At 32.7% G+C, this 25,531-nt stretch overlaps 1 protein-coding gene across 5 annotated transcripts in view; it reads left to right on the forward strand.

Annotated features, from left to right (window-relative positions):
* sdt (MAGUK p55 family member stardust) overlaps positions 1-25,531 on the forward strand; it is a 258,609-nt gene that overhangs the window by 43,494 nt on the left and 189,584 nt on the right. For 3 of the 5 annotated variants that reach the window (XM_089642614.1, XM_089642618.1, XM_089642616.1), the window contains one exon: positions 22,308-22,441. In XM_089642614.1, coding sequence (XP_089498740.1) covers positions 22,308-22,441 — 134 coding nt within the window. The remainder of the gene's footprint in view (positions 1-22,307; positions 22,442-25,531) is intronic. The other 2 variants (XM_089642615.1, XM_089642617.1) reach the window with 1 other exon arrangement.

A 25,531-nucleotide genomic window follows, 5' to 3' on the forward strand; every position in this document is an offset into this window, starting at 1 on the left:
TTTGCCTTCCCTTTCAGTTAAATGGCTTAGGAATAGAGAAACACAAAAATCATATGATCAATTATTTTGAAACCAATTAAAATTAAAACGTATTATAATTGTAATTTTTAGTATATTTCGATGGCGTGGCCCGATTACTAACTTGCTTAATTTTAAAATCATCACCCACAGTCATTATTCCTCATTTGGCGCCAGAGATGTCAAAAATGGCAACCCAATGGCCAAAACGTGTGAAAATCACAAATTTTAATTGACTGTTAAAATTCAATAAATTCCAAAAACCTCGACGGAAAAAGGACTGCGAGTTTTATTGCCAATATTTTTGGTTAAATAACATTCAGTAATATCGTGGTAATTTTGTTGAAACAACCTGTTGCCGCAATTAATAAATATATGACTTGATTAATGTATATTTACGATGAGGTGACTCAGAAAATACCCGTGTTTGGTAGAATGTAGGTAGGTACGTTTGTTAATTATTTTTATTTATTTATTTAAATACAAACGGCACAACTTGTGCTATTTACATAAATATAAAGTTTAAAAAGTATAAGGTATAAAGTATAAAGTATAAAGTATAAGGTATAAAGTATAAAGCATAAAGTATAAATTATAAAGTATAAAGTATAAAGTATAAAGTATAAAGTATAAAGTATAAAGTATAAAGTATAAAGTATAAAGTATAAAGTATAAAGTATAAAGTATAAAGTATAAAGTATAAAGTATAAAGTATAAAGTATAAAGTATAAAGTATAAAGTATAAAGTATAAAGTATAAAGTATAAAGTATAAGTATACAGTATAAAATATAAAGTAAAGTATAAAGTCTAATTATGAGTATTATTTAGTATGTTTAGTGGCCTAATGGGGGGGTCGGACTTGGGGAAGGGGGAGGGGGATGGAAAGTTTTTTGTGACCTCTGCTTACTCTAATAATAAGATGGAAGAAATAATAAATAAAAATAATTAAAAATAAATTGACTGTCCTAAAACGGGAATTCCTCCTAGTTGGGCAGTCAAAGTATTTTTTATGTATATGTTCATGTGTCATTGTATCATCACCTGTACTAAATAAATAAAATAAATAAATAAATATTGTTGAATTTTCCAGGAATGTGATCAAGGGGTATAACTCCGACAGAAAATTGGAACCGAAATATTGTGACGTCACTTTATTGCCTAAATATATCCATCTCTATATCCAAACTCTGAAAGTCTATGAGAATAAACTTTCAGAGTTTTTCATTTTACTGTCTATATATTGGCATATCTCTATGGTTTTTTAGCACCAATTTGTTTCGTACAAAAAGTCCGAAGATATCGATCTAGTGAGTGGTTTATTTATGAATGTGATCTACTAGTACTGGTATCTTTTTTCCTGTGTGATACTGTGGCCGATGAAGTTGGAAGGGTTTGAACCCCCAAACCCTTAAGGCGAGGCTTAATGCCAAATCACTATTTTGATTAATCTTTATAACGAATTGGTGTACATTATGAATACCAAAAAAATGCTTTAGATAAATTGAAGGTTTTCCTATCGTTTCGCTTGAGTAGAATACAAATAAAATAATAAATTACTCAATAAAAAATATGAATGTAAACTACTAAAAAAAATATATTCAACAAAAATGTATGAACGCATAAAGGAAACAACTTAAAAATACAGTATTATAGCTAAGATTATTTGTAACAGTTTCACTTGATTAACTTTGTTGCTTTCTTATAAAATGATTTACAAAATAAATAAAAAAAACAGTATTGTGCTTGAAATCGAACGTTTCTAGACTCCGTTTGTCAAGCGATTTTAATGCCTATTTTTTAAATTTATTTATTTATTTGTTAAGACATACACAGTACAATAAGATACGGTTAGATATTTTTAGTTATTATATAGTTGTAGTACCTATTACGTATGTCCATAAAATATCATTACGTAATTTTTTGATTATTTTTTATTTTTTTATGTGATTGAATAACTCATAGAAGGTGAGCTCTGGTTTCATGACATTTTCATAGCCTTTTCTGCCTCTCATATATAATCATTGAAGAGGAAGATAATATTAACAAATAAAAGAATATGATAATCCCGGTAAAATCCTGGGTGCGATTCCCAGTTGTGACCGTTACTGTTTTTAAATTTCTGTGTCTTGTTCTGTTTCATTTTTCCTTCGTTATGATCTTCATCATATTAAATTTGATGGTTAGAAAATTGAAAATAGTTTTTTTCACCTATGGCTCTATATTCACTTGATGATTTATGGAGATATTCAATTATTGAATTATAAAGAGAGCGTTAAAACGCTGGTTTATCAGATAGGAGGATTACAATTAGGGAGGCGAGTTTGGGTACCACCGCCCCGAGAACCATTTATTGGATAACCAACACCTCTGCCATAGATCACCCCAAGTGGTTCGCTACGTTTGGTGTTTTAGCATGGGTACCCGGGTTCATGGAGTGAGGTTTATCCGGGTCTTGTCAGTGGATGCATCGACCGGAATGGGAGAGATTGGTTAAGGGAGACCTTTTGACCTCTCCAACAGGACTCTCGGAACCTTGACCTTGCACCGCAGTGGGAGGGATTGATTCACACGTCCGTCACTCTTGGACTCCTGTGTGGAGCTAATGTAAAAAAAAATAACAACATTATTTGTAGGTTGGTAGTAAAAACAGATTGTACCTAGAAGTGTATAGTTAGGCATTGACTTGCCTTGGGGTACTCGACCTAGGTCACACAGAACCTGATGGAATAATAGCCTTTGCCGTGAATAATCCTACATATTTTATTAGATACGTTCACGTTATCGTGAAAGCTTTCGTCAACCCATTGTGTAGTTAATGGGTTTCGTGATGTTTGTTTGTCGTGCTTTGACGTCACAACGCTTACAATTTCAAGCCAAAACGAAGAAATACCAAAGCATTCGTTTTTTTTGAGTGATGAATATTTGTACTTATATTCCATTATTGGTAAAATCGATCAAAATGATGCAATCGGTGACAACTAAAGCAGAGAACAGTACAAATGTAGCATTTTTTTTTCAGTGCCCTTGAGGTGATCTGGCACAAATACGGCGCTATACAAATCATTCAAATATTATTATTATTATTTTTAACTTGAAGTTAAAGATCTTAGATTGAACTGACGTAAGAGAAGCGGAAATCAAGTTCGACTGTAAATCACAATAAATTAATCGATCATACGTAACTACTTAGTATACGTACACGGTGTTCATAAACTCATACAATCGGGAAACTGATGAATCATTATCACACAGAGAGCCTAAAAACTTTTTTTTCTGTATTAGCATTACGTTTTTTTAAATTTTTTTAAAAACACAAAACATAAAGAAACACCCTTTAGAAGCCAGGTCGAAGCTTCAGCGCATTTAAAAAATATTGAACAGCTGACACTATTCGATTTTTAGCAACCGATTTTTTTTCTTTATGTATATTTTTTCTTTAACTTGAATAGAACTTTCAGAGAACTTGAAAATCAACTTTGAAATTTGATGAATTGTTCAAATTCTGTGAAAAAACCCGTCTTCACTTTTTATTACTTGGAGGAGTTTAACAAAACAAATGCATTCAACTGCATTAGAATTGGGTCGTTAATTCTCTTTGACTCAGAACTTTTTATGTATTTTATTTTACGACATTGTAGGACGTGTCCCTGCCATTGTTTTACAAAAGTGCAACGCATATAATGTAAACAATGAGCTATATTGCGATGAGTCAGAGGCAAATCAATTGCATCTTATGACTCTATGATCTGATATTGCACCATGACATACCAAAAGGACGATGCTAATCTTATTCTAACGATAATCAGTGCCATTAAGGGAACGCCCTGCCATACAGACGTGTTGTCATTTAAAGAGAATAGGATATTTCTACAGCTGACTAAACACACCCATGCTTGTGTAGAGTGATGTACTTTTATCTATGTGAGGATGTTGTGTCGGCGCTCTTTATTGGCAGCAGACACATGTCAGCGCTATATTAGCGGCGGACACATGCCTGAGCGGATGACGAGCCTCGTGCTGGCACAGTTGGTGGACGAGGTAGTCTCTCTCCCTGCAGCAGCTGGTACAGTTCCTTCGCTACCTAGGACTCTTGCAGCAGAGTCTCCATCTTCTGTCTTTGTCGAGCGTCACAGCGGTGCTGCCAAGGTTTGTTGTCTATGTGAGGATGTTGTGTCGGCGCTCTTTATTGGCAGCAGACACATGTCAGCGCTATATTGGCGGCAGACACATACCTGAACGGATGACGAACCTCGTGCTGGCACAGTTGGTCTAAATAACAAATGTAGATCCTAGGAAATAAACTGTACAGCGCCCTTGAGGTGATTTTTCACAAAAACGGCGCTCTACAAATTATCCAATTATTATTATTACTATTACTGGATGGATAAAAAATTAATTAAACTTACTTTTGTTTTTAAAATTTACCAAAAACAATAATTGCATGTCATCATAGAATAAAGAAGAAAACTTCAATTTTTCAATTAAGTCCTAAATCCTGTATCTAAATTTCGCCAATAAACAATTAGATAATGTTAATTAAGTGTTTATCTCAAGTGACCTATCAGGTAAGTATTGAACTGTATATTTTCTCCATAAATAATTAAGTAATAACATAGACCACTGTACAAATGTATTATCAGTTTGTACAGCGCCCTTGAGGTGTTTTTGCACAAAAACGGCGCTATACAAGTCATCCAAGTATTATTATTATTATTATTAAGAAGTAGTGACTTGTGGGTTGTTTCAAGATCAATTTGGGCATATCTATAAATATAAATATAAAATGTTCGTTTGTTCAAAATCTTAAATCTCCCAAAGTTCTTCACCGATTGCTTTGAAATTTTGACACAACTTTGAATTCAAATACGCTTGTTTTTATATACCTATATCATAGAGATGTCGCCTGTGACAGGTAATAACATGTTTTTATTTGAAACAGCGCCATCTGTCGGACAATCATGCTTTTTTCGAAAAAAAGTGCCATGTGTTGGACGTAAAAACAATACGCGCCATTTTTCTCTATCTGCACAGACAGACTGATCCACAGCATCGCGTGACGGGGTACAGATAGTAGTTCCATATAAAACTGTGTTTAATCTTGATTATGAAATTAAAATAGGATGGCGATACACAATTTCAGGCGAGTGTAAGATAGGCAGACCGTGTGCTAAATGGTCAAGAACAAAAGGTTTAAGTCATTGGCACATTTGTTTCCATTTCTAGTTTTCTTCTTTATTCTATGCATGACACAGTTAAATAGAAGCATAATTAGAAATAATAAAAAAATAAGTGTTGCATTTGATCGTACAGTGATATCAGAAAGTGTAAGACAAAAACAAGCTCTTGGAGGATATGCTAGCAAGAAATTCAAATGAATTGTATAAAATAGTAGACGTAGTTTAAATTAATATTGATCGAAAAGCTTATAGCCCTTCTGTACCTACTTTCCGTGCAGTTAAATAGATCCACCACATCTACATACCTATTACTAACTTCATACAACATATACCATAACACATCAACAATAATTTGTCTTTGATATAAAAACAGACAGCTTGCTTCTTTTCAACAATTTAATCGGATCAATTTGTGTATTTTTTTGACAAAATATAAAGTTAGAAATCATTTTTTCAAAGTTCTAGAGCACTTTCTTATTCTTCTTCTGGTGCTATGGGAGGTTAGTTACAATCAGGGCAATATTAACCCCACAAGCTACTTTCCGAAAAAACTAGGGAATTTTACTTAGTGCCTCCCTACAAAATGTAATTATACATTATGTATTCATAAAATAAATTATTCTAAACCCAAAGAAATTATAAAAATGAAAAGGCGTTCAGTTTTACCTACACATAAGTTTGTTGAGCCCTTATAATGTGATAAATTAAATTAATTCATCACTTATTCTCTACTTTATTTGCTACGTCCGGCATAAAAGTTCCTGCCTCCTTTAGCAACTATTTACGCAGTTTTCTATCCGCTCATCTTTGCACATTCTTTGGAAGTTTCTCTGGAATTAATGTAGTATTACCTATTCTTTGTTACCAGGACCGTATTGGTAGCACTGTCGACTCTGGGCAAAGCGATTCTTTAGGACCCCCTATTAGTCCTACACACTACGTTGAATAAAAATATTATAACTTTATAGATATTTATTTATCATGCCGTTTCGACGTCAAAACAGAATTTAGTTTCCATTTTGCTAAGATCATTAAAAGTTTTAATTTTATATTTAAATTAACGATTGTTATTTTATATAAATTAAACGGTTCCATGATAACTCAACACAGTGACAATTCAACACACCTTTAAAAAGTGATATAAAGTCATTAGAAACGAGGAAAATAAATAAATTTAAACCTTACCTAACCTAACCTAACCTAACCTACTTAAAACCCAGTTAATAAAGTTTTTGTTTCATCACTTTCCATGACTTTATATAACTTTTAAAGATGTGATGAATTATCATTCTGATGATTTATCTGGTCACCCAATTAAACACATACATTCTGTATCGCAGTCAATAATAACGTTTAAAAACATACGCATACCTATATCCGTAGAATATCTTTTCATATATGTATAGAGAACTTGTGCTAAATGATTTCAAAGGCTTACTTCTCATATTTTTTAGTAATGGTTCTTTGCGAATTTGAATCCCGGCCATTTCCTGCGAGAAAAATATACTCATCTTTTTCCAAGAGATCTTTCAATAAGATGGGTCCCATAGTGCAGTGCGTGAGATCAGAATGCCTTATGAGATCAGAACCAGCCGAACGAACTTTGACTCGAGCGGCAAATCAGTTTGTCAATTATGGGAAAATATTCTGATACATACGATTTTCCTTAATAACTTGGCTCTTCTCTCTTCTCATTAGTGCCCTCCCTAGTTTACCCTACCGAGACGGCCCTGTGTCCTACTGCCTGTACATACGGCCGCTAATGTGCCGTCGACACAATATTGGTATGCCCCGGCAGGTTCATTAAACACTTGCGAGACAGGAAACTGAACCCTCGCCCTTACCCTTAGTGGCCCTCCGAGCGTGACAGGGAAGCACGCTGACGTTTCAATGTTTAACATAATTTGTAGTATGTATTCAGGCTCAGGAGTATACCGGAGAGACAACAAAAAACAAGGACCCTAAACAGAGAAAACTTACTCATGTAAAATAATACTAATTTTTTAAAAATCTAGTCAAATTATTTGTATTCCTGTTAAAAACAGCTCTGCCAGGCCTTTAAAGAATGAATTGACAGATTTTCTAGCAAAGTATCAGTAAAACGCGAATGTTTTATGAGGACGACTAAAAATACTATTATGATCGCATTTCGTCATTATATTTATCAGGAATATCTCAGCTGCATGAACACGTGTTCCGATCTATTCTGAATGGACTAATATTTAACGGGAAATGAATTACCATCATGTTTTTAACAGGATTTCAATACATCAGCCATAGTCATTTTTCTTCGAGTACCACTGTCATCAGACTATGGACGCTGGGCCGCCAAGTCAGGATGTTGTGGTTTTAATCTTTAAGCTTAGATTGGCTTTAGCCGTGTTTGGGTATCAGATGTGAGTAGCTAAGTACATTCAAACCTTCATCTTCTCGATATCCTTACTTTTTCTATTCCAATTAGCTTCATAAAAAATATGTTTGAATAGCAGAATAACTGTACAATTGAATAACAGTAACAGCAGTTTTGATTGAATAACATCACTTTCTCTCACTGTCATTATTGATACCCATTCCATATTTAAATGGAAACCTAGAAAATATTTTGAAAAACATTTATTGCATCTTTAATTAATTCCACTTTATCAGAACTGATTTTATTATATTGTTATGTATATTTTTTTAAAATTTCGTCTTAATTTTGAATGTTGTTAATTTATTGGTCAATGATACAAACAATTTCCTACAACTTTTTTTTTTAAATTTCCGGCAACCCGGTCGTTTATTGCAATAACATGATCAACATTACAAACATGAAACTAACCCGCCTCACTAGAATATTTCTGTTCTGACACTGTTCACTGTAAAATATGAATGAATAAAGACTGTTTATGACGCAAATAAAATAAATATAACGTACCCCAATTTAAAGGGAATATTATGGTCAGCTATTGGGAGCAGTTGGATCTCGTGTGCAGTTTTTTTTAATCATTTTTTTCTGCAATGCTGTCCGAAACGTTGGCAAGGAGTTAGCGCAACACGGCATAACACCCCAAAAAAATAAATAAAAATACTTTTGGCCGTGAAAATCTTACATCATATTTCTCGTGTGTAGTATTCAAATTTAAAAAGTTCATTGAACTTTGCTAAAACGGATTTACTGCAATATTGTGGATGATTGATATATAAATACTATTATTTAATTTTTTTATTACAGTGATAAATATGGCAAGTTATAAATATAGGTACATATATATATTTTTTAATTCTTATGGTAATTTCTTTAAATTTTACGCCAGAGTACATTTTATCGTTCGACAATAGGTCGTAAATTGTAATTATTTTCATTATCGTGTAATTTCGCACACTATAGAAATAAGAAATGTCGTAGATGTTTTTAAATAACATCAATAACTTTTTATTACCGATAAAATGATCTCCAGCATTTCTCTTTTTTTTTTACACAATCAATATCACGTAGTAGTTAGTACCTTATTATAAATAAGTATTTTTAATAAATAAGTGAAAAAAAATATTGCTTCTTAACAATATTAGTATTCTTAACTATTACAGTACATACACAGTTGAATAAATGTTGTAGGTACTGTATGGTGGGATCAATAACTTGAAAGAAACTCATTCCGGGAATAATAATACATTCATATTATTATCTCAACAATAAATGTAATTAATATATTGTTCGGTTATGAATAACAAGAATACTTGAAAACGAATATATTTTCACATTTTTATGTTATTTAAGTCGATTTATAATCGAAACGTTGCAAACTTGTTTTGTAGCCAGATCTGATTGGTGTGGTACTTCCCTTTTGTATTTACTATATGATTTTCGTGTACCACATTTTGCTTACAATATAAAAATTACATATTTATTAAATACAAAACTGTTTCAATCTATCTATCTATAGTTCAGATACCGCAAACGTCGATTTGGATATCGACAAAAGCACGACGATGGCTGTTGTCTGTAGAAAAGCTTTTTTTAGATAACACAAATATTGCGGTTGTACCGTATCCGAAAGAGAACTATATGCAGTAATTCGATCGAGTTTGTACATTTCTGAATATTTAAACTCTAAACGATTTCCAGTTGTATCGATTTGAATGGATTATTTAAAAAGCGAACATTTAGAAATCATTCTTTCGATTATGTCTCTCGTCACTTTATGTTTTCATTTAACTAATTTTATTATTTAGAATACGTGCATCCTTATAACACTGAACGAATTTGAAAATTCAAAAAAGATAATGAGGAGAAATGATTACGAAGTAGTTACTACTGTTACACGTGGCACGTGGTAGTAATTTCATTTGTTTTAAAAAAGAAACTACATCGACACATGTTAATTTAGACGTTACACAATTTACTAACAATGTCGTTCTTTCCGTCACTGCCTTTTGTCGTTTAATTATGGATTTTGTAATGAAAATTGCTATAAGTATTGAAGACATTGGTTTATTGTTTAAAAATAATAGTTGTGTTAATGTAAATATGCATGGAGCATGGCACCATTCAAGTATCAGGAAAATAATATGTTTTCTTTGGTTCTTCTCGAGTAGATTCTGAACACTGGTACATGCAATGATTGACAACTCGTTTTGAAAATCAAAACAGTTAATCTTGATGTCGATTGCTTTAATATTGTTAAAATATGAGAAATGTATTAAGGTGGTATCTAATTTAGGATAAGGAAAGAAGGTAAAGGTGGAAACAAAGTGTGAGCGTTGATACTGAATAATATTGAAATTTCTTGTAATTCCATAAAGAACCAGTCATGCTGTATAACGGGCTACTTTCGGGGCGTTACTAAAAAAAAATTTTACGGATCTAACGGTCCTCTTTTCTATCAATGCAAATCTGAAATTATTCCCTTCGCGCCTTTCGAAATTTCGTCTGTAGTAAAAAAATCAATTCCAATATTTCTATTTTTTTTTGTAAACGTCCGTATAAATAATTTGTGTAAATATTTGTCATCCCTCTCTGTTTTTGCAATTTCGAAGAAGTACCCCTATTACCTACACTCCTTGAAGACTGAAAGTAAATTAATACATAACTGAAAACTTTAATGTTTACGAGTTGACTGTTGTGTAACTTTAACAATTGTTTGTCTTTAATGGATAAATAGTATTATGAAGTCTCTACCTTATTCTCGAGCAGTCCAGACAAACCAGACAATCTGCTTTCGAAGTCAACGATGCGTTCTTGCAAGACTATTTAATTGTTTTACGTAATACAAATTATACATGTTCCTATTTCCATTCCTTCACTACTTGATATGCATTATTATCTGATTGTATAAATGCAACTGAAGCGAACAAACATCAAAATTTATTTTCGAAACTGTTTCATAACTCGTTAATTGGTTGCTGATTAAAATAACGATTATACAAGTGGAAAGTGTGAAACGTATAGGTTGTAAAAATTTGAAACTGATATCACCTTATGATGGTCAACACAATTTTTTTGGATGATTAGTTTGATGACATTACCGAGTGGAAAGGCTGCCTTTAGCTATTGACACACATTTATCATTAAATTTCAGAGTTTAATGATCGGTCAAAACTGTGCCTACTTCTGATTTACTCAAAAGTAAGTTTTTCTCATTTATATTTCACCATCATTTCAAAATACATACACGAGTAAAACATTTATGTATTCAATTATCGCGTATTAAAACAATTTTCGCAATAAGACAATGGAAGTTTTATTTTACGTTTACTCGTACTCGCTAGAATGCATAAACCAATATTGTTTTCTATTTTATGGCATGTTTGTAAACAATTACAAACGCGAACATTTCCTTGATAGTTCAACACGTCATGGCGTTCGATAATCCATGTAAATGGTCTTATATTCAAACGTACGTTTCCTGAGCGATAAATGCTATGTTGGAGGATATTTGCATAACCTTCAGCATAGTTTGTTTGGCGAAAAAGGGAAATCTACAATATATTTCCCCCAAGAGAATAAACCGTTGTTTTTACAATAAGTACCCAAGCAACATCTTTACCAAATAATGATAAACTTCAGTAGTTGAGGATTCATTTTGCTTTCGAGAGGATAGAACACTCATGTTCATCACGTAATGCAGTAACTAGAGAACACGATGAACTAGAGACTAATGCCTGCATAATTCTCTGACAAACAACGCGTTGTTCCTTGGGGCATTATGTATGCAGTGTTAAGTGGAAGATCCACCCATAGGTAAGCTGGAATTGCAACGGGTTTTCCCAACACTAAAGTAAGAACCCACCTTGTATAAGTAAACTTCAATAACACAAATTTGGTTTATCATTTTAAAAATTAGAACTGATTATGTGAAGAATTCAGAAAAGCGATAAAGTATCTACCTATCATCAAAAATACTAATTTCGGTTGTCTATGCGTCCGGCGTAACTCTGATTCAAAGTTTCAATAAAAAAATGAAGTGTCTCAAAATTGGAACTGATTGTGTGACTCAACTTAAACAATTACATGCCTATAGTATTTTTAACGGAATTTTTTTTTGATTTGTCAAGAATTCACTATCCGTGATTTTGCACGGGTCTGCGCCAGTTTGACTGCTATTTTAGAATGATAAACGAAATAGGAACCTCTGATCGTACATTTTTCAGAAAATACAATAATGGAATAGGCAGGTAATAATAGCATTGTACTAATAAAAACATTCTATACATGAAAATGAAAAGACCATTATTATAAGGAATACAAATGTGAATTACGTAGTTAGATGAACATATTATATTGCCAAAAATTTACTGACGACGATTGACGTTAATACCTGAGTAATAATAATAATAATATCAGTTTTCATTTTTTAAATAACTATTCCAAGTATATTCCCAGAATGAGCGGGCCACATTGTGAAACGTTATTGTGACAACTGGTTTTCGGCTGTCGCGAGGTTTCGAAATGAACTCCCACAACTGGGAAGCGTGCTAAACGTTTAATAATTGGGAATTTATTGGGTAAACAGAATTGATACGCAGTTCGATTTCTCGATAAAGTCAAATATACTTGGAACCTCGCAATAACCTGAATTTACACCAAAACCACTGATAAAAGCGGTGAGTATGAAACTACAAAATGAGTTCTAAAGTTATTAAAGTTGAATTGATTTCCGTGTACATTTTCTAGTTGTAAAATATAATGGGTTGTATCCTTTACTGAGTACGTTTTCCTTAACTTGGCGTTTATTCAGTTTGATTGGTGAAAGCGACCGGAAAATACACTGTTCCAGGAACTGCGCTTGATCACCGATGATAAGTTTCTGAGGTCTAATTGTTTCACAGAATTTGAACAATTTATCAAATTTCAAAGTCAAAATTCAGTTCTGTTATTATTGGCCGGTTGTTTCACGGTACTTGAATAATAAAAGAACTTGAATAGGACATTAACAGAATTTGAATACGTATGAACTTTGAAATTTGATGAATTCTCTGAAACAACCTGTTCTAAATCATAGTATGAAGAAAGACATATACTGTGGTAGACATTTTTGTTTATACTATATACATTTTCAGAAAAAAAAATGTCCTGCTATTGCTCTACAACATGCAATTATATACGTTTCACTTGCCTCTCTTTGTGTCTCGAGTTATTAAAAATTTGTAATTTTATGTATATACATATTATGCATCCTTTGTCTGAGTAATATTTTCAAATTTTATTTACCTAATTGTATAAAGAGAATTTTTATAACTGGATTGTTCTCACTTACGCGGGAAGAACTCTTTATAAATATAAATAGGATGTTTGAGGGTAGGTATTACTCATATCTCGTCAACATTTTGATACTTCAAAACTAGGATTTGAAACCAGAGCGCGACTTGGAATCTCTTACATAATATTAATAATAAGAATTTATTCCAGAATGTACGGGGGGGTAGTACAATGTAATACATTCCATATTTAAAAATCACAGACAAATAATAAGAATACATGATAGGCACGCAAACAAGCGGAATAGAAGTGAAAAATATGTGCAAACAGACGTTTCTGGAGGATATTTGGACATCTTCAGTATAATATTTATAATGAACTAGCCATTTCCTTAATGCGATGCTATACCCATACGTAGTAATGCAAAATCATGTGTTTTTGGTTTGAAAATTTGGTCGCCTAGAAATTTTTAAGATGCTTTAATTAAATACTGCGAGTAGAATACATCCTGGCCTTTGAAATAATCGAGTATTTTTTAGATAAGTCTTTTTATAAGCCCAGAAAAAATAATGTATAGGCCTATGAAAACTGCTTTAAAGTTCAAAATCTCCTACTTGCGAACCCATTTTCGGTTATAATTTTATTGTATAATGTGGCAAATTAAGTTATTTATAAAATGATTTGAAAAAAATTAAATATTTATGCCTGAACATCCACAAAATAAACTAAAAGGCACTTTTTGACCATGTTTTTTTCTTGCATAAATCAAAACAGGCTGATGGTGTTAAGCGGGAATTTTAATCTTATCGCCATCTACGTAAGGGTTGTTATTGATAGCGGCTCAATTTAAAATACTACACGACGTAGTGCATTGCCTTAATGCATTTATCTGACACTGCAAGAGTCCCAACTGCTTTGAGCCTTCGGGTTTATGGCATTTCCAAAGAGGGTATGTTGTATGACTGAACTGAGTGGGAAAGAGACGGAAAATGTTGAAGTTTGAGAAGAACTTGGCTATTCCACACACGGCCAAACACCTTTCAAGAGACTTCGATTATGAATGGTGGTCTTTCACGAGGGCGATACTAAGAGTATCTACCACTCTGGTATTACACTCAGATAACAGGTATTTCTTTCTCTAAGAAAAAGTATGAATGTTTTAAGCTAATCACCGTCACGCTATCCAAGGTAAAATAATAAATACAGTGTCAAGAACGCTCTTCAAGAACGACCCAGATTTATATTTAAATGAGGGAACATTATTATTTCTTTACGTCACACTTATTGACTTTGGCGAATCAATCAATGCATACCTGTTGTATGCATACTTGTGAATTAATCAGAAGAAATTGCGACTCTGGTCGACTGTGGTTAGATACAAGGTGGGTATTACTAATTTAACTCATTTTACTATACAGGGTGTATCGGCACGTACCCGACAAACTTTAACCAGCTTTTCCTTAGCACGTTTGGAGTAAAAAATGTTATGGGCACTTTGCTGTCCGGTAACATTTTTTTTCAATTAAAAACAAAAAAATGATAAAAAAAAATCCACACTCCGTCACTGTCATTGGCATTGTTTTTCGTGTTCAACAGCTGTTATTAGCAAGTGTGTCAAAAAGCGTGTTCGCTCTTTCATACACACTAAATAATAAAGATAATCAATAATAATAAAAAAATGAGACGAATGGTGCCATGCCATTTCGTTGTGATCGTAAAAGCGCGCTAATGTAGGTACGTACGTATTTTATTCAACGAAACTCGAATAAAATATTGCCAGATGGGTTTTCAAACTTTGACAAAGGATAAAACAGTGGTGAAAATATGAATATTAAATTTTTTATTAAAAAAAATGTTACCGGACAGCAAAGTGCCCATAACATTTTTTACTCCAAACGTGCTAAGGAATAGCTGGTTAAATTTTGTCGGGTACGTGCCGATACAACCTGTATACTAAGTACCTACCTAGTGTTTTTCTAATAACCCATTCTACACGATTGTTGGAAGATTTCACATAAAATTGGTAGGGAAGTATATTATTGTTTCACTTAAAATTAATTCATGTTTTGAATTTAAATAATACGTTAGTTGTATTTGTACGTTTATTGACGTTGAATGACACATAATCTAAGAACGTTGCATAACTAAAGTTAGCAATAGAGTTATGTAACACACAACGATTTTTAATCGGCAAATCTAATTTACAAACTACGCATACTACAATAAGGATTAATTTCCAAGTGCAGTATCTACATAGCTCTTAGGTACAATCACGTAAATACATATAATGTATAAAAGGTAGGTAGGTTCACGTACGTAATAGTCTTACCACTGAGAACTTCACTGTAACACCTTTTTCTGATTCACGAGAAACGTGAATTATCAGAGGCTTGCCTTTATTCTACATACATATTGGCACAAACGTCGATGTATGATCTAAGGTCGACGGGCACAAAGGTTCGCGTGGGTATCGGTGAATCAGTGGATATAATAATATACCTATGTACGTAGGCAGGTAACAATCAATTTGCGATTCCAGAATACATTAGTCGCTGTAATCGAATCAGAAGCCCCCTTTCAGAATTACAATGAAGGAGATACAAAACGCTGAGTGTACTTTTTAATGACTGAATTTTGTAATACGTGTGACACATATCCCATACAAATCGTCACCAGAATCCTTGTGCAAAAAATAAAGTTTATTTTTGGAGCTCTGAATTGCAGTGTTGCTTTCTGGGATATGGTAATGAAAGCGATGACGATATGTGGAAATTGTTTTTTTTTTGGGATTCAGTGCTTTGAATATGAAGTTGCCGGCGTCACAACTGTCTCATCGAAGAAATTAAAAAAAAAAAAATTATGAATTCAAGTTGTCAGTGCAAGTAAACTTCTATCGTTGTCAAAGCTTTGAAAATGGACAGTAATATGTACCTTACGCTCAAAAGTGATCGTATACATTCTAGAAAAAGTGCGATAGCAAAAAAGTGTAATTTATGATTTATTCTGGCGGGAAAATGAATTAGAAATCAGAAGACCATTTCTTGCACTATTTATAAGTTTGCTTATAAGGCCCCGTAGTTAGCGTTCAAAGGTTTGAAAGGGAGATATGTAAATAAAAATATTAGAGGGAGCGCGCTAATATAAAAAAACAATAATAATTAAGCGAAAATGGCGAAATTATTTAATAAAACACGACTCGTTTGAAATAGAGTAAAAATCTCTCGACAAATGCTTTGGTTGCATTTAAAGATACACTATGAATTTTTTCATGCCTATAACATATTAAATAACAGAACAAAACGTGTTTTTAATAATTTTCGGAGCGTACTCTGCGATTTTTTTCTGTAGAGGGAATTTAATATAGTTAACGTTTCGGCATGACAAATATTATTATAAATTAAACTTAAAAACTACGAGAGCGAAAAAAGTTGTTACAAATCGGTAGAAATTGGGTTTGCGGGGGCATAATAGAATTAGAATCCATCGTTCAAACGTTTCGTCTGATATTCAGCCAACCAATCTATGAACCGTACTGTTTCACGGTCTTGCAATACTCATTGAGCCAGATCAATTAGACGTGTGGTATTTGTATGTATGTTTCAGCTCGGTTCACTCTTCTCGTTTAGAAAGCCTCGTTCATTCCAGCTGATGGTGATGGGGACTCGTGGCCCGTGTGCTATGCGGTCGGGAGCGGGAGGTGGTTGGCATTAGTTAGCAACTAACGACAAGAGATCTGGAGAAACCGGTTTGGTAACGGTCATTGTCTGTGACCTCGGAAAGGCGGGACACTGGACCAGGGCTGCTAGCGGAGATAAGGAACGTGAAGTTGACGACCACAAATAAGTGTGAAATTAACATTGATTCAATTATGTTTTAATACTATGGTAATCTTCTTGATTAACTGCTTATCGCGCTGTTGAGAGTCTTAGGTTCAGAATGTCTTGTGAAAGTCTGCATTTAGTAACTAAATTTTAATAGCCCTGTTGAAATGTCCCGACTTTACTCTTTTCTTTCTTATTCTTCAACCACGCTTTATTCAATCTTACAACATTCACCAAACTGTGTTGTCATAGTTCCACTGGCTCCAGGCATTTGGAACTCTCGTGCAGCATCAAATAAGTTATTTTATTTTTTTCTTATTATTTACTGTACAAAAATTAAAAATAACACGAATATTATTTATTACAATAATTATAGGTAACAAAGCTGTCACACGACACCTTGTCTGTTAGGCTCTACCAAATCAAGATTTCTCAACATTTAATACATATTATAACATTTCTTAAAGTAGTTTTAAATAACCAGTTATTTCACAGAATTTGAATAATTCATCAAATTTAAAAGATAAAATTCAAATTTTGTGAAAGTATTAATAAAGTGTTTTATTATTTCATCGTGGGTCAGCTATCTCACAGTACTTAAATAGTGACAGAAATTGAATAGGACTTTCACAAAACTTGAAAATCAACTTTGAAATTTGATGATTCGTTCAAATTCTGTAAAACAATCAGTATTTATGACGGGTTTTTGCGCAGAATTTAAACAATTCGAAAATTTCAAAGTTTATTTTCAAGTTCTGTAAAGGTTTTATTCCAGTTCTGTTATTATATCATTATTGGCCAGTTTTTTCACAAAACTGTAATGATGAAAGAACTTGAATAGAACTTTCACAGAACTTGATGAATTGTTCAAATTCTGTAAAACAATTCGTCCTTAGTGTTTTGAAGGTACGTTTGTCTTTTAAAGATATGTGTATATTTAGCTTTATTTTAAGTACATAAACATAAATTTTCAGGTAGGTAAATTGAGATATTCGAAGATACATGGATTGTTCATCTATTAAAAGGGTACATTTTGAAAGTTGTTCCGGAGTGAAGGATACTTGCCCTTCATAGAAACTCCTTGTTAGAGAATCGGAATAGAATCTTATCTTCAGCCTTGTTTAGTAATTAACTTAGCTATTACGATTTAGTTACTAAACAAGGCTGAAGATAAGATTCTATTCCGATTCGTTGCCTCTAACATGGGCAAGTATTCTTCACTGTTCCGGAGTGAAGGATACTTGCCCTTGTTAGAGACAACGAATCTGAATATAATCTTATCTTCAGCTTTGTTTAGTAACTAACGCGCAATAGCCAAGTTCTTTCTTACCCTACTCTACCTCTTCCCTTTCTCCTTCCCGTCCCCTATTTCCTCCCGACTAAAACATTCTAAAATTAGAGGTGCATAGTCCCACTGGCTCCAATACTTTTTCTCGTGAAACGTCGTGGTTAATTATTGGTTTAGTAAATACATTGCATTCAAAATTGACTGTGGGTAGGTAAATATTAAGTTTGCTTTGAAGAGGTGAAGAAATTCCTTGAGGCAGCCCTGGCTGACTGCGGAGAAAAGATTTAATAAATATACAATTTTTAATCGTTACTACATCTAATACTAAACATATTTGGGAACCTGCGCATCCTTGGTATCATTACAACCTGCTATCCGTTATTTAATTACCAAAATCTAGATACTTATTAAATTATCTGATTAAATCATAAAGCGGTTCCTTTTAAGTTTCCTCAAACACACCAATGTAACTTTCTATAAGATTTGTTTGATAAGTAAATATAGATTTTTATTTATGCAAAAGCTTTTAATGAGGTTCTCTTCTACAACGAAATTTAAAATGTTTTTACAAATATTATATTAATAAATTAGAACGTGCTGAAGATAGAACTTATTAAACTTTTAGAAAATATTGAATATAATATAAGCTATGGAAATTATACAAATTTTACTGTTTCGTGTCACGAGACAACATTTCATACTCATTAGTCAATTTCACTTTCAAAGCACATACCATCGTAAGTTTTGGAGCTATCGAAAAATTAATTTTACTAACTCTTATTATTAACTTTTAAAATTTAAAATTTAAAAACATGGATTTGACCTGATTGTATCTGTGCATTATCGAACTGTTTGACAATGGTAGAAGAAGTATATGACACTCCAGGAAGATTTGTACAATCGAGTAGGTCAAATATGTACTTATTTCTGGTCATGTAAAATGTAATGTGTATTTGTGAGACTATACATGAATTTGAGTAAAGCGAGGAGTATGTGCCAAGATATTTATGTGGAATCGCTTTCTCTCGGGTGTTAAGTTGACCTGATGTTGTTAAACTGATCGTAATATGTTCAAAGGGTTAAACGGCTATTTAACTATTAGTTTAATTAGTTGTTCCGCGCCTGTCTGTTTGTGCGCTTAGTTCTTCTAAACTACGAAACGGATTTTGATAGGATTTTCACTATCATTTAAAGAATTTCTTTCGAAAGTTTTATATATTTAATATACGTACACCTATATTAATTGTACCGGAATTGTATGTATAAAAAATGACTACAGAAAACTCTACGACGGTAAACCTCTATTTCGTAAGGATAGCTCCCAGCAACGCCATTCACGTGATTTTACAATATTATTGAAAGGGATCATATTATATTTTATTACTAAATCGTAATGAAATAAAAAAATACTAATAGTTCTGTGAACAGTATACCTCGCTTCCAAAAAACATTTTTCTCTTATTTAATAAATCAAAACCAAAATATTCTCGGAATTCTTAAAATTTGTAAGTAGGTAATAAAATATGTACCATATTAATTATACATCATATTTTTTTATGTCACAGTTTTTAAATAAGGAATTATTTAATTTGTACAAAAAAATGTTAGATACTATCCCAATGACAATTCTTTTTTCAAACTTTCTTCAGGTACCTCGGTACCGTAATATTAAAAAAAATATTAAGAAAGTCCAAATAAACAGTACGATTTCAAATATCTTTACAAAACCATTAATGCGATGCCATACGTAGTAATGCGTTTTTGGTTTGCTAGAAATGTTTCAGATGCTTTAATTAAATACTGCGAGTAGAATACATCTTGGCCTTTGAAATAATCGAGTATATTTTAGATAAATCTTTTTATACGCCCAGAAAAAAATAATGTATAAGGCCTATGAAAACTGCTTTAAAGTTCAAAATCTCCTACTCACGAACCTATTTTCGGTTACGATTTTATTGAATAATGTGGCAAATTAACTTATTTATAAAATGATTGAAAAAATTTAAATATTTATGCCTGAACATCCACAAATAAAATAAAAGGCACTTTTTGGCCTTGTTTTTTTTTTGCATAAATCAAAACAGGCGGATAGTGTTAAGCGGGAATTTAAACATTATCGCCATCTACGTAAGGGTTATTATTGATAGCGGCTCAATTTAAAATATCACACGACGTAGTGCATCGCCTTAAAACGGCCACCATCTTGAAACGCATCGAACAAACAAATTTACAGACAATATCCTCCATCTTAATTATAAACCATATATTTTATGTAACATTTAAAAAAAATCAAATAAGGAATAGGACAATCAATTTGAAAACAACGTGTTATTGATTTATTTTTTATTATTCTTTATTTTGGCTTTCACCCATTAGGGGTGATCTTGGCCATACACAATTAACATTTTTCTTATTAACAAATACAATAAATTACAGAATATAATTGAATACACATCATAAACATAACATAACGTAACATAAATAAACCAAACATATCATATACTTAACATAAACGGTACAGAGCTGGTAACAGTAGGTTATCACAAAATTATAAAAATAGGAACCTGTATACAATATAAGTGGGCGCTTTTCGTTATTTAACCAAAGATTTTGTCTAAAATTAGTAGCGTTTTTTTTAAACAGAACTATGAAATTGGCAATCTTATAAACAAACACAGCATATGGGAGTAAAAAAATGTGATTATAAAACATAACGATAAACATAACACAAACATACCATGAACATAACATAAACATTTCATAACATAAAATACACATAACTTGAACATAACACATCATAAGCATAAACCTTCCATACGTGTTATTTATAAAAATGTTGTTATTGCTTTTTTTAAATCATGGCATTGATTTCTGTTCCTGGTGTTAATAGACTCTTCATATCAACTACCTACAAAATTATGGTCATGTACTTGGTTATGTGGTGGTTTGACATGTATAAATAAAGAAAATAAATGGTAAAAACATTCGTAAAAATACTATAGATCTTTTATATGTGTGACTTGTACGAGATTCAGTAGCAAGTGTGAAACAAAGACTTGGCACTTTGCCATGAAGTAATAATTACTGGCGAGGTTTGGAACCCATTACTTCTACTGGATGGGATGTTGGATGCACCTAAGGTTCGGAGAAAATAAGCATACATTTTCTACGAACCTTGGAATGCACCTTTTCTCATTTCGAATATGGAACTTTGTTTCTGGGGTATGTGAACCGTAATGTATATAAAAAAGATTGAAGGTCAGGCCAAAAAATGTGACGCGTACATCTGTGGTCACATTCAACACTTCAGTTTCCAACGATAATAATATTAATACTTTACTTTACCTCAAGGTTACTGTCAAATAACTGTAAAAATTGCTGTTTACCGATACTTACTGAACACAAGAATACCTACTGGTGTTTGCATATTGATGGAATATACGTGTGGGTACAATAAAGAACTTTTGTTAAAGAATTTAAACTCAGAAAACTAAATGCATTACTATACTTCTGCCACGCAACATTACAAATTTACAAAAATATACTTCCAAGTAAAACCGCACCATTAAAAAATAATACAAATCTTAAATAGTATCAATTCTCCCAACAAATGTAAAAAAAACAATTCAATTATAAATATCTCGGGAGTAAAATTTTGAAATATACTACCATAAAGATTTAGAAATATAATTATAAATTTAAAAGTTTAAAAATTTCCTCTTAAAAAAAATTGAAAATGCTTCATTGAAAACTATAACATATAAACAAACAGATAACGATAATATTATAAAACACACCCCTCATACATACAAGCTCAGCTAAATTATGGGGGTACTTCTCAAATATTATTATAAACAATTATTATTACGATTTAACATATTTTATTTTAAATGCAGTCACATTTTTTGGATACAAAAAACATAACTTGATAGTAGATTCAAATTTGCAAATGGTTGCGTTTTCGTAGAAATTTTCATTAAAGCATGAATCAATCAATCTATAAATAAGTCAATCATTCAATCAATAACACATCATTCATCATTCCACCAACCAACCAACCAACCAACTAACAAACTAAACAATCAACCAACCAAGTAATCAACCAAACAATCATTCAACCATAATTAATCAATCAATCCGTCAAAGAACCAATTAACTAACCTACATATCAAACAAACAATCAACCAATCAATCAAATCAATCATTCAATCAATTAACCCACCTAACCATAAATTAATCGATCTGTTCATCATTTGTGAAATTAGACAATGAATCTATTGATTTAATGCGCTAACTTATTGTCTTTTCTGCCCTCTCCCAGCAGTGGACCTCGGGCAGACCGTGGTGCAGGATGCCTTCGTCATCGCCGTGGAGCACGAGGCCCGCGAGAGGCTGGAGCGGCTCTCGGCCCTCAAGAGGATCAAGCCGGTTGACATGGCGGAGCTCTCCCTACAGGTAAGCACTTCCACATTATAATATACATCATCTTCTATTTCATGCGTTGTTAGAATTCTTTAATAAAGTTAGCTAACGTCAAATCCCTGACGTCTTTTATTAAAGAACTAATTGTACCTCGTCATGCGTTGCTGTGGCTCAGTTTGTCTGTGCAGATAGAGAAACAATAGCGCATGTTGCTTTTACGTCCAACAGATGGCGCTGTTTTTCTAAAAACATGTTTTTACTTGTCACAGTCTGTTACTCACAGGTGACATCAATATTCGAGTATTCGAATGCAATGTTGTGTCAAAAGTTTAAAGCAATTGGTGAAGAACTTTCGGAGATTTATGATTTTGAACAAACGAACATTTAGGACGGGTTGTTTCGGAGAATCTGAACAATTCATCAAATTTCAACGTTCATTTTCAAGTTCAGTGAAAGATTTTTTCAAGTTCTGTTTTTATTTCAGTTTTGTCAAGCAACTAGCCTACAATGATATAAAAACAGAACTTGAATAAGTCTTTCACAGAACTTGAAAATGAACGTTGAAATTTGATCAATTGTTCAGATTCTCCGAAACAACCCGTCCTTACATTTTTATTTACATAGGTATATCGATAAAAGATTTTTAACATTTTCTAAAATTGGCGATATATGTACTATATAACACGGAGAAAAATGAGTATGGCTGATTTATTGAAACTTGATTGTAAATCTATTTCCTAATAAAATATCAGACCATTCAGAATATGTCGGAACACGTATTCATACATGTGTCCTTTTCCTGATAAATATAATGACGAAATGCCACGATATTTGAATTCGCACACATTCGCGTTTAGCTGATTATTTGTTAGGAAATCTGTCAATTCATTCGCTACAAGCCTTTTCATAAATAATAAAGATTTTCAATAAATTACCAATATTTTAAATCAGTAAGATTTGTCCGTGTATAGGGGGGATAAAGTTAAAATTGCTTCGTCGCGTTGACGAATTGTCAATTGGTAAAAAATATTTTTTTAATGAAGAACTCGCTTTTTCAAGTTCTAAAATGTTTTCTAATCGTAACTAAAAGCGCTAAACGTAGCACATATAGCATTGCATAAAAATATCTATTATAGTGACTATTCGATACTCAAAAGTTTTTAAGCATTAATATTCATATGTCTATGATTTTCACCATGTTTTTTCTTGTCTTGTTAAAGATATAGAATTTAAACCAAGACGCGTCCTACTAGAAATTATTACACTAAAAAAATATGGTTGTATTTCAGACGAATCAAAAATCAAGATGTTCACGATTTTGAAGTTCAAAAAAAAATCATTCCCTCATACTGCGCGTCCTGAAAATCTTCGCTTTGTTACGAAGTTTGTCGCGATTGAGAACGCTGATGTACAAAGTTCAAGGAAAGAGCAAACAACCGCACAGCTGGCCAGGATACTCCACAACTCCACTTCTGCTCTTATAGCTGTACAGCCACGTCCTGCATAGCACATGTGATATAGCGACGTAGCACTAGATATAGGGACATTGGAACACACATATGGACATAGGACATAGTGGCGTCGAAAGTTACCCTGTCCACCAAAACTTTTGCAATAAGTGAAGCGAGGGATACAATGGCTTCTGTGAGTGGGGAATAAAACGATACTCATTACAACCCAATGGGAAGACTAACTTAACAATCCTACGTAGTTTTCAACACTATTTTCAACTCTTTTCGCGAAACCTTCTGTTTAGTATTGAGACAGTTTTGGATAATACCTACTATTATTTCCCATCATATACTATTATACCTACTATCCATTTCCTTCCTTAAAAACAGCCTCACCCACATTGGAAAGAAGATGATTTGTTGGATTGTAAATTGTCGCAAGTCAGTATACGTATTCGTGTCGTTTGGCAAGAAGGTGTAATCGTCGTGTCCTCGTCGTATATTCACATGCTTTGTGCTCTGTTTGCAAATATCAAAATCATATCAAAGATTATCTCATTTTGGAGGAAATTTCACCCAGTGAACAGTGCAAGTTCGTCGAGAGCCCTACTGCTGGGATTCATGATAATTCAAGGTAGGCTGTTTCCATCTTTCCACATTTCCCGTGATTTTCAAACCCAATTGAATGAGTTTTATGATGTCGTATTCTTGTGGATTTGATTTACAGTTCATTTCCGTGTAATAGAACACGATACATAATCATTTTCTTATCGATTTAGTGAAATACACGCATTACTTATTTCATTTAAGTTCTTAGTACCAAGTTTCATAAGTTAGATTGTCTTTCAAAATATTAGGGATAATGCAAATATGTCTGCATTTTTTCACGTGGCCGATCGTTGAGAATCGGGCTGTTTTTCATTGATGCATGCCAATTAGGCTCAATTTTGCAGGACCTAATATTAGTTTATAAATTGATCGGTACCCACATTACATAATAAATCAATAGCGCATTTTAGGAATATTTCTGCAAATGCGTGACCTTAGTACGTTTAATTTTTTTTATGAGTTTCCAAATAATTTATTGTTTGGCCAACTTTTTCCAAATTTCTTTTAAATAGTACTTCGTTTGCTTATTAGATTCTTACGAGCCATTTAAGCGATCGGTATAGTTAAACTTCGATTGGAGTTTTCCTTTAGCTACGCCGTTTATCATTTTACCTACTTTCCTCGCCGCGTAATATTTAGGTACGCCGCGATGTAAGGGGCATCAATTTCGCCCTATGATCGAGATTCATGGTATTTTAAATCTCAGGTAATCGATTTAATTCGTAAATGCATGAATTTTTAGATTTGAAATTTAAAAAAAAAATTATTTATGTGTGTGCTCAGATGACAAAAGAAAGTTGCGAAAATTATGCAATGTGTGACATTTTAGGCAAAATACCGAAAATAATGATCTAACACCCATACATCAATCTGCAGCCCGTCTCAGAACAGGAATACCTAGTGGGGAGAACTGTGAATAAACTACTTTACGTTGTATTTTTAAAATAGTTTTATTTTAATTATTTTGTAAGTATGTCAAAATATATTACAAAAAAAAAAGTGGGTGTGTCAAGCCTACGCAAGACAGAAGTGAAACTTCTAGTTTCAGCTGATGCTTGGCGTG

The sequence above is a fragment of the Hesperophylax consimilis genome, chromosome 18, assembly GCF_061612785.1.
Source record: "Hesperophylax consimilis isolate HC1 chromosome 18, BYU_Hcon_1.0, whole genome shotgun sequence".
In the NCBI taxonomy this organism is placed as follows: Eukaryota; Metazoa; Arthropoda; class Insecta; order Trichoptera; family Limnephilidae; genus Hesperophylax; species Hesperophylax consimilis.